At 48.6% G+C, this 16,318-nt stretch overlaps 1 protein-coding gene across 1 annotated transcript in view; it reads right to left on the bottom strand.

Moving 5' to 3' along the window:
- Positions 1-9,411, bottom strand: part of UST (uronyl 2-sulfotransferase) — a 281,628-nt gene extending 272,217 nt beyond the window's left edge. Inside the window, exon 1 of the mRNA XM_040965430.1 lies at positions 8,972-9,411. Coding sequence (XP_040821364.1) covers positions 8,972-9,245 — 274 coding nt within the window. The 5' untranslated portion in view covers positions 9,246-9,411. The remainder of the gene's footprint in view (positions 1-8,971) is intronic.
- Positions 9,412-16,318: the final 6,907 nt, after the last annotated feature.

Raw genomic sequence — 16,318 nt, 5'->3', positions numbered from 1 at the left:
TCTGTTTTTTCAGTAGCTACAATTAAAAGACTTCTTGTATCTTTCAACATTGGCTCAGAAAGCAATCATGTCTGGGACTCTCAAAAGAGGCTCCCTCCCCTGGAGTTGCATGTAAAAATCAACAGGAAGATATTTTTAAATACATCCCTCCCCCTCTGCCATCTCCCCAAACCATGTCCTCTCTCCATCTCCTGGCCACTGGAAATGTTCCTAGAATGACAACCAAGACCATGCAGAGATATGGCTAAAATGAGGATCTCTGGGAAAGAAACATCTAAGAAGCACAGATTCAAATGCCTTTGTTCTAGAGAAGAACAGACAGAAGTGTAGGAGGCCCCATGACTTAACACTGATTGCTGACAGAGCTACTGTTGGGACCCTTTCCAGACCCCATCATCCAGTGCCCTCCCATCCACCTGCTGAGCTTTGATGAATGGTTCTGTCTACCAATAGGAAGAGAGTCATATCCAACAGCATTTGTGTCAAAGACACAAGTTCCATGCTGGAATGGCATTGTTTTTAAGGTCCTTACGCAAAATACAACATCCTATGAGATACTGTGAATTCAGCCATTGCTTACAAACACGATCAGCTGCTGTCTCCAGTGGAGTGGCTCTCAGCAGCTCCTGTAGGCATCAGGGCCGGGGACAGAAGGCAACACAGAAATTCACATTGTGGGAAACAGATGCCAGGGTTCCTGGGAAACACGGAGTTCACTTTTGCAGTTCACTGCTCTTGCCCTGACTTCTGATGTAAGAGAAGAGAGAACCAAAAAAAGAAAGTGATGACCTTGCTGGGTGGGAGAGCTCATTGTTAAGCAGCCAAGTCACAGCAGCCCTGCTGATCCAAGTTGCTAGTCCTATGCTAAAGCAGTCAGCAGCCATTCATCCCGACAGAAAGCCCCGGTACACTGCGCCTATACTGCAACTGTTGGTCTGTGAATACAGGAGGAGAGAAAAAGCAGAGAAATCCAAAACGGAGGAAAGCAGGCTGTGCAAAGAATGTGCTCATTACAGACTTTCTAGGAAGCAAACAAGAGGAGAGACACAAGCAGGTTCACGTGTATATAAACAGCGGGGAGAATGACTGGGGCTCGTCAGCTGCAGAGGAGCCCTGGGCAGTCCAAGGTGACAAGATAAGCCACAAGAATCAGTTAAGTAGCTACAAATTCCAGGAGTGGATGGGTGCCTTCCATTGGACGCTCAGTCCCAAGCAAATATGCATTCTCCCACTGGTATGCGTGATTGTGTGCACACACGCATATGACAGTGTGTATACCCATGTGCATATGTGCCAATAAAGAGGAGTCCGAGAGAAGCAAAGAACAAGGTGAGAAAATGACTATTTGTTGAATTCAAATGCCAAGACTTGGGATAGAGAAGCACCCTATAAAGCAACAATTATTAATCTCACCCTACATATCAAAATACTCAAGGTTCAGGAAAGGTCAGAACACTACTCTAGTTCTTTCAGCTACTATGCAGTAAAAAGTGATTTGTTCTCAAGTTCGTTGTTTTGTTTTGTTTTTAAATATGGGTTGAAAGACTGAAGCTTACTCTTTAAAAAGATTTATACATTTATTTGAAAGACTTGCAAAGAAACAGGAGAGAGAGAGAAAGAGAGAGCGAGAGACACCCTCCATCCACTGGTTCACTCCCCCAAATAACCATAACGGCTGGAGCTGGGCCAGGACAAAGCTAGGAACTAAGAGCTTCTTCCAGTTTCCCAAATGGGTGGCAGGGGTCCAAGCACCTGGGCCATCTTCTACTGCTTTCTCAGGCACATTAGCAGGAAACTGGATTGGAAGTGGAGCAGCTGGAACTCAAACTGGTGTCATGAAGGACACTGGTGTTTCAGGAAGCAGCTTAACATGCTATGCCATATCATCGGCCCCTCTCTGCTCTATAAAACCTATGTTCTTTCTAGTCCCCAAGAAGGCTTTTTAATGAATATTTATTGAATTATTAGACAAATGGATATCCATTTTCTTTCTTTAAAAAAAAAAAAGACATTTAGGTATCAGAACTGAGGCATACTGCAACTTGTGATGCCAGCATCTCAAATGGGTACTGGTTCAAATCCTGGCTGTTCCCCTTACTATCCAGGTCTCTGCTAACAGCCCAGAAGAAAGCAGCAGAAGATGACCCACGTGCTTGGGCTCCTGCACTCACATAGAAGACCCAAATGGAGCTCCTAGCTCTTGGCTTCAACTTGGCCAGCCCTGGCCATTGTGGCCGTACAGCGAGTAAATCAGCAGATGGAAGATCCCGCTCTTGCTCCTGTCTCTAAATCTGACCTTTGAAATAAACAGACAACCCTTTTGGGGGAAAAAAAATTATTTGTCCACTTATTTATTATTTGTCCACTTATTTAAAAAGCAGAATTACAGAGTAAGGGAACAGGAGAGAGCTTCCAGCCACTGGCTCACTTCCCAAATGGATGCAGCAGTAAGGTCTGAAGCAGAGAAAAACCAGGAGCCTAGAACTCCATCCTGGTCCCCATTTGAGAGGCAGGGGCCAAGCTCCAGAACTGTCTTCCACTGCCCTTACAGGTGCATCACCAGTCACTTGGATGCGAAGCAGAGTGGCCAGGACTCCAAGCAGCACTCCAGTGTGGAACGCTGTAGCAAAGCTGGTGATCTAACACTCAGTATCACCATGCTGGCCCGTAAACAAATGAATGTGTATGTCTCAGAATACATTCATTTTTATTTTTATCAAGATTGTGAAAATTTTACCCCCAAAACTAAAAAGAAATTAATGATGCAGTAGACATGCATTATAGTTTAATGCACTAATTATTATAATCAGTCACTGAATGAATCAAGAAGTATTTTATCAAGGCCATAATTTAGGGTTATTTTAGTATCTCACTAAACAAGAACAAAAGATTTGCTGCACTGAGCTCTAGTTTTAATTTTTGCTTTTATGTTTTTTCTTCTTTTCTTTTTGTTTAAAGACAGAAAGATACGCATATTTTTTTGAAAGACAGACAGATAGATTGACCACCCACTGGTTCATTCTTCACACGTATGAATGGCCAGGGCTATGCCAGGCCAAAACCAGGAGTCCAGAATTCAATCCAGTTTCCCACATAAGTGACAGGGACCCAAGTTCATGAGCCATCACCTAACACTTCCCCCATCAGCAAGGAGCCAGACAGGTAGTAGAAGAACTGGGACTTGAACCAGGCACTGCAAGAAGAAATACAGCCATCCCAAGTAAGGCTCTAACCACAGCACTAAACACCTACCAGTAAGCCACAGTTTGACAATCTAGTCATTTTGCAGACTAAAATCTAGATTTTAAAAATCAAGTTCTAGATTAAAATCTGGGCAGTCACTATTTCAAAAATCACATCATCCCATGGTTTCACCTTCATAAAGACTTAGAGTCATGCTTGCAATGTACTGGCTAACTTAACATAAATTGCCACTGATGGAAGACCCTGACTCACAGAGAAAAATCAACTGTTATTCTAAAAATTCTCAAACAGAATGGTCTAGTGTTCAGAGAAGTAACAGGAAAACAAGAAGCAAAAATTGCTTTCTAGGTGTATGAAACCCAATCTCTAGACCAACCTTAGAATTAACCACAAAGAGAGCTCCAAAAGCTGTAACTCCACGTGATGAAAGGCAGAGGAGAATCATCACCCCAGGCATCCTAGAGTTGCACGTCATAGTGAGTTTAGAATACCAACTTGGTCCCCAAGGCCTGCAATAGCTAGGAAGACACAGGCTGGATACACCAACTGAGCTACAATTTTTCTAGATATCCCTCCTCACATTCTCTGCTTAAAATATCAACCACACACAGTAGAGTGCAGAATCCTAGCAAAGCTAAGTTCGCTTGGCAAATGCATTGGATCAATAGCTTCCTCCAACGGGCTGTGCCCAGCAGCCACGGCTATTGTCAGTGGAGAACTGTACACGCTCCCAGGCTTTAAGAAGCTCACTCATAAGCAATCACATCACCAGGTCGCTCACCAGACCTCCAGAAGGGATGGTGAAACCAAACAGCACCGGAGTCCACAGGTCCTCACTGAAGTCACCACCTCCTTAACCATCAGCACAGCGGCCTAAGCCAAGACCAAGGCTGGCAAAGAGACAGCAAAAAGGAAACAGTAGCCACCTTCGGGGCATTACAGATGGCTAATATGAGACCCACATCAGACCACGAAGTACAGCATGACTTGCACGCTACACACATGCAGGTGCTTCTCTGGGTAATGCTGAACGTGAGAGTATCTCAAACTGGGCCTATTTTAAGTTTATTATTTTAATAATACACTTTCACGCTTTCAGAAAAAGCAAGTAGAATCTTGCAAAATAAAAATCTAAATCATTTTATTACAGCAAAATAAACAGGAAATGCTGTTCCTAAATGTTTGTCCTGCATAACACAACTCACTGTGAAGACAAAGTGGATTCCAAGTGAATCCCAATCCTAGGCGATTGCTCAAGATTTTCTTGGTAGACCCATGTGGTACTGTGGAAGGAACAGCACACACCCAAATGTTCTCTCCTGCTGAGCCGATCGGCTCCATTCCAGCCAGCAAATGCAAAGACGGAATACTCATGTCCGTAGTACGACAGTCAGCGACACAAAATTGGCTACACTTATATTCCACATACAAGTCCCTCCATTAACACAGTGCTACTGTGTCCCCCAACCAACCCTACAAGACAGATGTGCAGTCATAAACTAGACTGTCAGTTTTCCTAGTCAGCAATTTCTAGTGATAAGATCATATTTATGCATTCATTTCTTAGATGACTGTTTGAAATCTAAAGTTCTCTATTTAAAGTGTACATGATATGCCAAAGAAAAACCAAAATCTTGCTCTTAATGTTGGGAGACTGTTTTACAACAGATCTGATCTGGCCTCTATTTTTACACTTTCCGTTAAACTCACTTAAACTTCAGAGCAATTCAAATTCAATCAAATGACACACTTTTCATTTCTTGACTCTCCAAAGTGCCAGACTGATATATAATATATGCAAAGTTGGATAACTCTGAGCACTAAACCATTATGTCTCTATTTGAAGCGGCACAAATTAAAAATGATAGAAAAACATATCCACTGAAGTCCCATCTAGAAGACTCAACTTGCAGAAAGACTCAAGCACACATCCCAGGCTTGAGCATAAATCATTAGAGTTTGCCAGTTGTACAAGTTTGCCAGTTGTAAGCCATCTGGCTGATTCTGTTTATACCATTGTAATGAATGCTATTCCAAGTTTTTGATATTTCCACAGCTCATAAGCAGTGAGGCTACTGGCAGCCAGGCTAATTCGGGGGGGGGGGGGAAGAAAGGTGGGTGATTCCATTTGATGGGGGGGGGGTTTCCATTGCAAATTGAAGATTAGATGCAACGTCAATAAAGAGGAAAAAAAATGGATTTCACTGAATTGGAAACACCACACACAGCCTCAGAATTCAAGTGGAACATTCCTATAATTCTCGATCTACCTGTCTATGTTGGTATTCTCTCCACCATTCAAGGAGGAAAATTCAAGACAATGGTTACTCCTGCACAGTTTTCTTCCCCAACTTCCTTTCCTGTTTTCCAGTTTGTTTCAGCTGGAAGTTCTTTAGGGCACATGCTCTGCCCTGCTTCAGTTGGCACAGGTGGCCACAGGAGAGAAGACTTGTCACTGACTGCTTGCTCTCGCTCCTTCACACTCTACCCTCTGAATGCCTCTCTTAGCCCACTCTGTGCCTCTCCTAACCTAGAAAAGTCTGAAGCCAGCTGCAACTGCAGCTGTTGGCTGGTCTTTCCCTTGAAATAATGGGGCTTAAGCAGCAAAGCAGATGCAGTTCTAAAAGTTAAAATTAAACAACAAAACATAACCTTAAAACATCCATTTTCTCTCTCCCAAGCTTCACTCTCTCCCCTTTTCTCTCAAAAACCCAAGAATCCTCCTGAGGGCAGCACTTTTCTCTAGAACATTCACCTGTAGCAGGCTCACCTGCATACCTGCTCCAGCAGGGCTTGCCAGCTCCCAGGCCCAGGTGTGGGATGAGACAGAAAATTTGCATTTCTAACAAACTGCTGTAGATACTGCTGTGCAGGCTCCAAGAACCCACACTGAGAATGGGAGCGTAGTCACGGAACCACGGCTGCAGCCAGAGAGCCCGGGAAGCCACAGCTGCTGCACAGCTCGGGGGAGCCGACGATAACTAGAGCTAGCAGGGTGGGGTGAACTTGGGAAGGCAGAGTTTGAGAGCAGACAGCTGCTGAATTATGTCCCATTTCTGCCAGCCCCTCGAGAGCCCCAGAGTAAAAGTAAAAGGAGGAAAATGAAATCGCATAAAGAATTAGGATCATGTATAACCAGTCGGCTCTTCAGCTTTGCATTTTGCCTATATTTCCAATTTGCCCCTTGAGCTGCCCATGGTGCTTTGTACCAGGTACTGGAATCAGGCCGATTGGGGGTTTGAAGTCGTGCCTTCTTCCTGGTGTATCCCTTACACCATAACAAAGCTGAGAATAACCACAGAACCCTCCAATGGGGCTCCCTGGATTAAATGTCCTTCTGCCTATGCACTGACAGGCACACACATGGTTAATCTTAGCTTCTATCACACAAGCCTCTTTTGGCTGTCCTGAGAGAACAATCCAGAGTTTTGGTCATTCACGTAGTGAGTACTGATGACCACCTACTATGGATCCACTGTGTGAAACTGTACAAACACATCGAAATGGACTCTGTAAAAAAAAGCAAGGTGTGTGGCTGATAGTATTTTCGTTTGCAAAACTATGACCTGATAGGAAGTTGCGCTCAGGAAAAACACTTACCTCTCAAACTGACTAACCAAGAGAATCAAGAGAAAGTGCTGGCTAGCCACACATTCTGTTTTGATGGTCACTAAAATAACAGAAGAAAGGGGGAGTATAATTCTACAGATACCTTGGCCTTGTATTATTAAGGCAATATTTTTGACTCTCCTGAAGACCGCAAACCCACTTTTCCCGAAAAATCATCATAGTTATCTGCCAGCGCAACAGGACACAAATTCGGCTAACGGATATCCTATTTTCAGTTCACACTGATGTCACCAGCCGGAAATGTAGGGTCACTGGGTAACAGGGGCAGTGTCTTACCTTGCAGCTCCTACCCAGTTCCTGGCATGAATGCCGCACCCGGCCCTCCTGCAGGCTCACATGGACCAGGCCCTCCAGTATGGAAAGCAGTAGTGGAAAGGTAAGTGTGACATCAGTCCAGACTTTCAATGTGTGTGTCCTGGAGGCTTTTCCTATTCCTCCGCTCAGGTTTTCCCTGCCCCGAGAAAGTTCTCAGGACCACAGGATGCTAGCATCTGCACAAGGGCTTCAGGAAACAACCATCCCAGCATGAACCTGACCGTGACCAACCACAGCTTAGGAAGTCCGAGGGTCCTGTCCAAAGCCAAGGGCTCTCCAACACACGTGTTCCACCCCTGACCACTGTGGCCGTCCCCTACACCACTGGCCTCTGCAGAGTCCACTTATGAAAAAATTCTGTGGGAAAAGTCTGCTAAGCATCAGCAACACTCACCTGCCAATATTAGTTTTGATTGTTGTGGGTGGGGACAAACAGGTGAGGTTACTGACACCAGTGAAGCCTCTGAGACGCTCAAACAGGAAACTTGCATTAAAAAGGAGACCGGAGTCCCTATTGAAAAGGTATATCATAGCTCACACCCTCTTTGCAATCACAGGCTATGCATGACACTTTGGAAATCTATTCAGGCAACATTTTCCTGCACTTTTCCTAAAGCATCTTGCAAAAGCAGCAGTAACCACCTCCTCCATCTCAGGGGCTATAAAAGTTGTACTTAAAATCTGAGCTGCTCTACACGACTGACAAAGCTTTATCTGTGTTCTTCCCAAATGTCCTAACTCATCTGTCACCCTGGTGACACACATGTACATGTTGCGTGCGTATGTGCTTTTTTCCCCAATGGTCTGCTCTCCCGACCCCTGGCTTCGGAGACAGGGACAGTTCTCTGAGGGTCACTGAGGCGGTCCCAGCCGGCCCATCCTGTTCTTACTGTGTGATGTCCCGGCGCACCCCACTGGCTGCCACCGCGCAGATGCAGGATGCTCCCGGGGCTTGGTGTATCTAGCGTGTTTGCAGGAAACCGGGAGCTCTGCGAGACTCCCCTCGCACTCGGTGCAAGCGCCTGTGCTTCGGGCGCGCCAGCCAGCCTCGTCCCCCGGCCCTGGCTGTGGGCTCCGGTAGACCCGGGAGGAGAGAGACTCCGTTCCTGCCTGCCCACCAGAGCAACTCTTGTCACCAGCGCGGCCACCTCTTCCTTTAGTTCTCAAGACAGGCGGTCTCGCACCCAAGCCACTACTTTTTTTTTTTAAGTTCTCATTCACATGTCAGAGAGTGCCGTCGAGTCACAACAGCAGCTACGCTGCTGGCCAGACTGACCTGCACCTTCGGACAGTCCCAGACCCGGGGACTCAGCTTGCTCCCCCGCATCATGCTCGCCGTGGCTGGCGAGGTGGGTAGGGGCTACACAGGAATCAGAGCAGCCCTGCACGGGAGCAGACGCAGCAAACAGAGTGGTCATACCCATCCTCACATTCAGGAGCGCAAGACCAGACGGGAGGGTGGTCCCCGCCGTCGTCACGGAGGGGACTGTCCTTCCCCTTTCCTGTCCCCGCACCACAAGGCCTGAATACCCGCACAACTACACGCACATCCCACACACGCATCCTTTTTGCCCCGGTGAGGAGGGGCCTGGCGAGGGCAGGTGGAAGGCGTCCTGCCCGGGATACCTGCCGGAGGCCCCTGGGTACCTATAGTCCCGGCTCGTGGCAGGAGCAAAAGCGCCCCGGGTCGTGGCGCCAAGGGTGGCGGTCGCCACACCTGGCGCGCCTCCGAGCCGCGGCGGCAGCAAGGGGGTTCACACGGTCGGTCCCCGACGCGTCCCCGGAACCTTGGCGCAACTTTGTGTCGCCCGCGAGTCCTTACCCAAATACTGCCGCAGGTCGAGCAGGAAGCGAGGTGGTCCCCCGCTGAGCTGGTAGAAGAGGGATCCCAGACAGAAGACCAGCAGGGTGGCCATGCAGAAGCCGTAGTCCCGGAGGGAGAAGCGCAGGAAGGGCAGCAGGGGGACCCGGCGCTTCCAGCTGCCCAGGCCCGCGGGGGCGCCCCCGAGAGGGGTCCCATGGGGCCAGGGATCCGCGCCGCTGCCGGGATGCTGCTGCTGCTGCTGCTGCTGCTGTGACTGCTGCTTCTTCTTCATCGCCTGCTCCGCCGCTTCGCACAGCCGGCCCGGGCCAGGAAAAGGTCACCCATCCGCCGCCAGGAGGAGAGCCCGGCCGGCCGGCCGCGCATGGGGAGGGCCGCGCCGCGGGCAGCCGGCTGGGGGCGGGGCGGGGCCCAAGTTGCCGGACTCAGGAGACTTTCCTGGGCATGGTCCCCGCCGAGCCGCCGCGGCCCGAAGCGCCGAGCCGCCGAGCTGCCGGCTCCGGGCTGGCGGGACGCCGCCCGCGCCCGTCCCGCGCGCGCCTCAGCCGCCCCGCGCCCGCCGCCCCGCCGCGCCTCGGGCTGCCTCGCGGCCGCCGGGGCTCGCCTCCAGCGCCAGCGTGGACCCCCGGCTCTGTGGGTGTGCGTGCGCGCGCGAGCGTGTCGGCTCTCGGCGGGTTTTGTCCCGGCTCGGGCTCCTCTGAGGGAACGGCTGGGAGGCGGACACCGTCTCCTCGCTCCACCTCCTGGACAGGGGGCTTCCTCCTCCCCTTTCTCCCTCCGGCGCTGCGCGGCCGCCCCGGCCCGCTCTCCCCGCCCGCGCGGCGCGGTCCCCGGGGCCAGCTCGGTGTCACGTTACCCCGGCTGCGGGGGGCGGAGGCGGCGCGTCCCCGCCGCCTCCAAGAAAGTTTCTGGGTGTGTTGTGTGTGTGAGGTTTGGTGTTTTTTTTTTTTTTTCCCCTCATTCCCCCTTTCTCTGGCCTCGGTTCCTGCATCACCAGCGACCTCTGGGGGCCCGCTGACTTCGCTCTGGTCCTCAGTCGGCGGCGCGAAGAAGCGCCGCGAGGCTTCCTAGTCTGTGTGGTTGCCTTCCAGAAACAGGATGCTCCGCTCTCCCCCGGGGCTGGGCTCTGAGGTTTTAAAAGACTTGGCTGGGAGCGAGCGTGTGAGCGGTATGAGCTTTAGAAGAAAACAAGCCCCGCGGGGCCAGGCTCGACGCTCCCGCTGCCTCAGGAGGGAAGCCGAGAGGACGCTTTCGGATGGCCCTTGTCGGGTCTGACAGCTGCGGCCCGCCGCGCCAGTCCCCGGCCCCACCTGCTTCCGTGCTGCGCTGGGAAGCCCGGGGGGCAGCGAGGACAAGGAGCATCACAGAGCCGGCTGTCCTCTTGGGGCGGGTGATTCACGATAAGGGCTGCCCTCCTCGGCCAGGCGTTCAGGAAAACAGCTCATCACCACTATATAGTCAGGTTGGGAGTGGCACTTAAACCCCTTTGCTCCTCCAGCCTTCTCAGCCAGCCAAGGCCCTTGGTACCCGTCGTTCACTTGTGGCCCGGATGATGGGCTAGACTGCAAGCTGTGTGGCCTTGCTTGGAACCCAGACGCTCATCCTTTCGTTCTCCCTTCTGCATATTGGAGGAACAATATTAAAGGGGGAATTTGGAGCTCACAGCTGTGTCCCGACAGCTTACACAGAGTGGAGTATCTAGGGGGAAAAAATATCACTGGAAAATTAGGGACTAGGATTCTGAAATCAAGAGATTACAGTGGAACAAAGGTACTTAACCTGTGGTTAAAGTTAACCTGTAGATGAGTGTCTCCAGTTCCTGCCTTGATCCCTGAGTGAAGAAGGCACGAAGGTCAAGAGCCAAAGAGAGTTACAGGTGTATCGCTTCTCGGCCTTTTGGCTAAGATCAAGTGTGGAGAGTTACAGGTGAGCAGGGCAGGGTCCCACACATGCACCCGCACACTGACTCACAGACGTGTACAGATTCTCCCTGATTATCCGTGATTCTGGCCCACCTTCTAAGCGATTTTTCTGTTAGTTGTGCATTTCATTTTTATCCCATGAATCAGATATCCAGATCCCTGAATCTGGACGGACCGGCGTATTTTACAAATGTGAATACCAACCATCCATCAGTGCCCATTCCTGATGTTAGTTCCAGGAGTAAAAGCCTGAACAGCTGCCCAAGTCAAACCTTTTGAGTTTATGCAGAGGGACCAGGAGATGGAAGGGGCCGTATTGGTGATGTTCCGCCTGTGAGGGTCACTTGCTGAAGCCTGACGCTGTAACATGAGCACTCGATGGTCCTGCCCAAGAGGCTCTGTTCTCTGCCGCCCTGCACCCAGCGTGTTAAGCCTCCTCTCACCACTTGCCTGGGAAACTCCCTGATGTTTCTCCTAAGGAAAGGGATCTGAGAGGTGGGGAGACAGAGCAGGAAGAAGTGAAATAAACATCGGAGAAAATAAGTAAATATGGGAATAAAAGTTGAAACCAAACCAGTGGAAAAGTTATTAGGACAGTATAAGGGGGCAAAGCCCAGCTTAAAACAACAAGCAAAGACATGAATTGTAGACAATAAAAAAAAGTCCGTGTTTAAAAGATTGTATTAATGGACTAGCTGCCTAAAAACTCCGAAAGGAAAAGCAAGGCTATGAAGAAAGAAAAAGACAAAACACTTTGTGTCTTCACCAAACAGAATCTTGGGTGATGGCACGAAGCGTTGTTCTTTAATTAACGAGTGGCATCTTTATTGAAATCACATAATAAATGTACCTTAGTAGAGAGGAATGTATTAGCAAACTTTATTTTTGGTTTCATAATTTATAAGCAATAATTTTATTATTAGCTTCAGAATTTACAAGCAATACTTTACAACACCTAGACTCCCTTCCAGGTTGCCTAGGCCTCTCAATGCCTTCTCTCTCCAGTGATTTTTCATACAGTTTATGTGTGTGTGTGCATGCTTATTTATTCAACAGAGCAACAGAGAAACATAATTTGTTTTCTTCCATCTACTGGTTCACTCCCCAAATGCCCACACCAGCCAGAGCTGAGTCAAGTTGACATTTCAGGTCTCCCGGGTTCTGACAGGAATGCAAGCACTTGAGCCATCATCTGCTGCTTCCAGGGTGTGTTTGCTGGGAGTCAGATCTAGAGCACGGTAGCCAGCACCCAAAAAGGACACTCAGAGGATGTGGGCATCTCAAGCAGTATTTTATCCCACTGCACCCCAACACTGGTATCTCCAGTGACTCTTCCTTTCTGGCCTCCAAGCCGCTCACTCCTGTCTCCTGTGACCTGCTTTTGAACTTGTTTGCTCTGTCGTCCTCTGTGCCCGCTATAGCCAGAGCTGGGCCTGGGCAAAACCAGGAGCCTAAAACTCAAGCCAGAACTCCCAGGTGGGGTGCAGGAAGGCGAGCACTGGAGCTATCACCCTCCAGCCTCCGAGGGTGTGCACTAGCAGGGAGTGCTAGCTGGGAATGAAAGTGACTCTTGAACCCAGGCGCCCTGATGTAGGATGCAGATGACGCAAGCAGTGTCCTAACCACGGTCCCCAGACACTGCTTGGGTTGCCTTCATCTAGTCACGTAGACTCCCAACCCTGAACTCCTTTTTTTTCGTTTTTCCTTTTCCTTCACTCATGTTGCTAAGCCACCTGCACTTTCTGTAGGCTTAAGAGCAATCTTCACAAACAGTAACCAGACTGGGACCTTCTTTGCCGTCATCCTGGCCCACATCCCCATCATCTCTTACTTCGCTCATTGTGGCAGCTTCCTGTATCAGTTACGGTGAGATTTAATTGTTCCAGCAACAACAAATAACTGGTTTAAACCAGAGTTTATATGTCTGCCATTTGCAATGAGCCCAGAGTTGCTTTGCTATCTCCATGCCATCATCAGGAACTTGGGTGGGCTTTTCACTCTACCATCTCCATGTTGCTTTCATTTTCAAGACCTCCCTATGATTCAGAATGACTGCTGAAGCTCCAGTCATTAGGTTTACACTCCAAGCTGGGAACAAGAAGAGGCAAAAGAGGAGAAAAGCCCTTTTCCTAAAAAAGGGTTTTTTTTTAAAGCAGTTTCCAAAAAGTACTAAAAATTACTGACAGAGCTATGTCTGGTCATAAGAGGAGAGTGCTAGGAATCTATCTTTTATCTGGGCTACTTCTAGGATTCTATCACTAAAGGAAGAAAAGGCAGGTGAATAGTAGGTGGCACCAGCCATCTCTGTGTTCCTTGTGGCTGGTCTCCCAGCCTGCATCCTTTTGTTCTGGGGCAGCCGAAAGGAGAGATCCCTCCTCAGATCCTGTCAGTGGTAAGTTCCCAGGGATATCTCAGGGACGTCAGACACATACGCATCAGCCTACGCAGTCCTGCACGTTGCCTCTCTGCCCCATTGTCTCTCTCTAATCTCATCTCTTATCCCAACCCTCCTCACCCTGAGCCACTATTGTTCATCAGACAAAACCACTGGGCTCTATCAGGGTGAGTGGTCTCTGCCTAGAAAATTCTTCTCCCAACCCTCCACACAGTCGCCCATTCCCAGCCTGGCTTGCTCTGCGGCTGCCTTCTTGTTCTGATCAAGGCACGCACGCCCCTGTGTCCCTCAGTACTTGGATCTAATTCTCTCCATAGAATTTCCCATGTTCTGAAATGTTAGTATCTTGTATTTGTTGTGTGTTTCTCCCCACAAGGAAACAGGCAACACGAAGGCCTCAATACCTAGAAGGGTGTCCACATGTAGTTGTTATTCAGTATTGGTACAATGAAAATGGCAGTTTTTAATGACCAAGAGTCTCAACCTCAGGGGTTCAGATCTCACTATGCCATGGCTGGCCAGCTGGAGATGAGCAATGGAGGGTAGCTGTACATCCTGCTACAACTGTCAAACTATCACCGAAGGACTTGTTTGAGGTTAAACACGTGTTTGTTACACTGTAGAATGAGATGAACGAATGAAACCCTCCCCACTCTCAATGACCATTTCCTGTCATTGTGGAATTGTTGGAGGGACTGTGAATCCAGAGGGCTTTGGTAGGTGTCACCACTCAGCTGAATGGAGAGTTGCTTAGCCTTAGGATCTGAGTTCATCTCGGGAACCTGGGGCCGACAGACTGCTGGAGAATCAGCTTTCTGAGCTCTGCTCTTGCATGGATTGCCAACACATCCTCTGTTGGAAGTAGGCTTTCTGTAGACAAGTTTTTGAGTTTTGCCCATATTGTGATAATGGCAAATCATAAGCCAGCTCCATCTGGTTCCCAGCAGTTAGGTTGGACACTAGCTTTTAATAACAAAGTTAAGACCCCCTTGGTTTCTAGCCTTGGGGAGCACAGCTCTCTGTGTTCCCCAGTGTCCAGCCCAGCTTCTGTATGTGGCTATATGCACACAAAGAGCCAGAAGGGCTCTCTACTCACAAATTCGCATTATCCCTTGCTATGGATTAAAAGGGATTTGTTTCCCTGAAATTCATGTAGCTCCATAAATGTCTTAATATTCATGGTTGGATAATTAAGGATGGCTGTGAGAGGGGGCCTGATGGGAGGTCACTGCTTCCTTGGAAGTGTGTCTTTGAACGTTGGTTACCAGAAGTTCAATCACGGCGGTTCAGATTCATTCTGGATTCTCTCTCTTGCTTGCTAGCCCACAATGTGATTTCTGCTACCATACCTCCAGTAACTCCTCCCTTCCACTAACCCTCCCATACTGGAGGTATGCATGCCAGATGTGGGGTGTTGGGCCATGGGATCCCATAATCTGAAACTGTAAGAAGAAATAAACCTTTTGTTTGCAAAGAAGCTTCTTTTGGGAAGCTTAATGAAAGTAACAAAAATCAGACCAATATACTCTAGTTTCAATCTTGAACAGACAAGGCATAAATATATAAGCAAGCAGACAAATACATAAAGCATTAGACAAAAGGACATTTTGAATCTCAAATGTCTCATAATTAATAATAATAGCTAAGCTGTGTTGGTATCACTATGTTCCTACTAGGCTCTATTTGTTGTCTGTGTGTTAAGCATGTAATGCTCACAACAACCTCACTAAATGCTATCATTTCCCTTACTTCACAGAGGAGCAAGTGGACATTAAGAATCATATGAGGGCCCGGTGGCATAGCCTAGCATCTAACGTCCTCGCCTTGAACGCCCCGGGATCCCATATGGGCGCTGGTTCTAATCCCGGCAGCTCCACTTCCCATCCAGCTCCCTGTTTGTGGCCTGGGAAAGCAGTTGAGGATGGCCCAGAGCTTTGGGACCATGTACCTGTGTGGGAGACCTGGAAGAACATCCTGGCTCCTGGATTTGGATCGGCATAGCATCAGCTGTTGTGCTCACTTGGGGAATGAATCATCGGATGGAAGATCTTCCTCTCTGTCTCTCCTCTCTGTATATCTGACTTTCCAATAAATAAATAAATCTTTTTTTAAAAAAAAAAAGAATCATATGAGATTCTTTAAAAAAATAATGAAATGTACATTGTGCAAAAACTATGACATTCAAACTGTTCTGTACCAAAATAAACATCTTAATTTCCTTTTCCCACAAACATTTGAAGTCCCTTTGTAAAGATCCCAATGGGCCATCTGCTCTGGAAAGCAGTGCTACTGGTCAGAGAGCATGGTGGATCCTGTCTGGAGGACGCCTGAGGTCTGTGGCGTTGCATCATTGCTCAGGACAAGGGGCTCCGTGCACAGCACCCAGAAGGGTTCTCGGCAGAGGTGCTTCAGTGACTTTGTCCCTGCTCTCAGGCAAGTGCTATGGCCTGGGTGTGATTTCACCCACAAGGTCCCTGGATTGGAAGCCCCGTCCCCAGGGCAGCAATATCAAGAGTTAGAATAATCTGCAGCAGGTGGAGTCTAGAGCAGGGTAATTAGGCCACAGGGAGCATTGCCTTGGAGAGGGTCTCCCTGAGAGAGTTGCTTTCGGCAACAGTGGGTTATTATAAAAGAGGGAGCCCCAAGACTGATTTCCGGCGTTACCATGGGATCACTCCCTGGGTCCATATTATTTATTTATTTGTTATATTAACTTTAGTTATTTATCTTTTCCTCCAAATGACATTGCCAACAGTCACAGATTTGCCTGCAATAGTTATGTACTGGCTGTTTATAAAGTACATCAGTATTTTCCTCTTGAAAATGTAGGTACCATACTTCTGCCATGATACCCTCTGCCATGATGTGACACAGACGAAGGGTTCCACTGACAGGGCTGCCCAAGCTTGGACTTTTGCCTCCAAACGGTGCTTAATCTCAGGTAGTTGGTTATCACAATAGAAAACGGACCAATATGGCAAGTGTTTATCAACAATTCTGACACTAATTAAGTGGGTTCTTCAGGGAAAA

This window comes from Ochotona curzoniae, unplaced genomic scaffold, assembly GCF_017591425.1.
Source record: "Ochotona curzoniae isolate NIBS_2020 unplaced genomic scaffold, NIBS_Ocur_1.0 scaffold_3890, whole genome shotgun sequence".
NCBI lineage: Eukaryota > Metazoa > Chordata > Mammalia > Lagomorpha > Ochotonidae > Ochotona > Ochotona curzoniae.
Note: the sequence above shows the minus strand (reverse complement) of the source record. Positions and strands in the feature narration are given on the sequence as shown.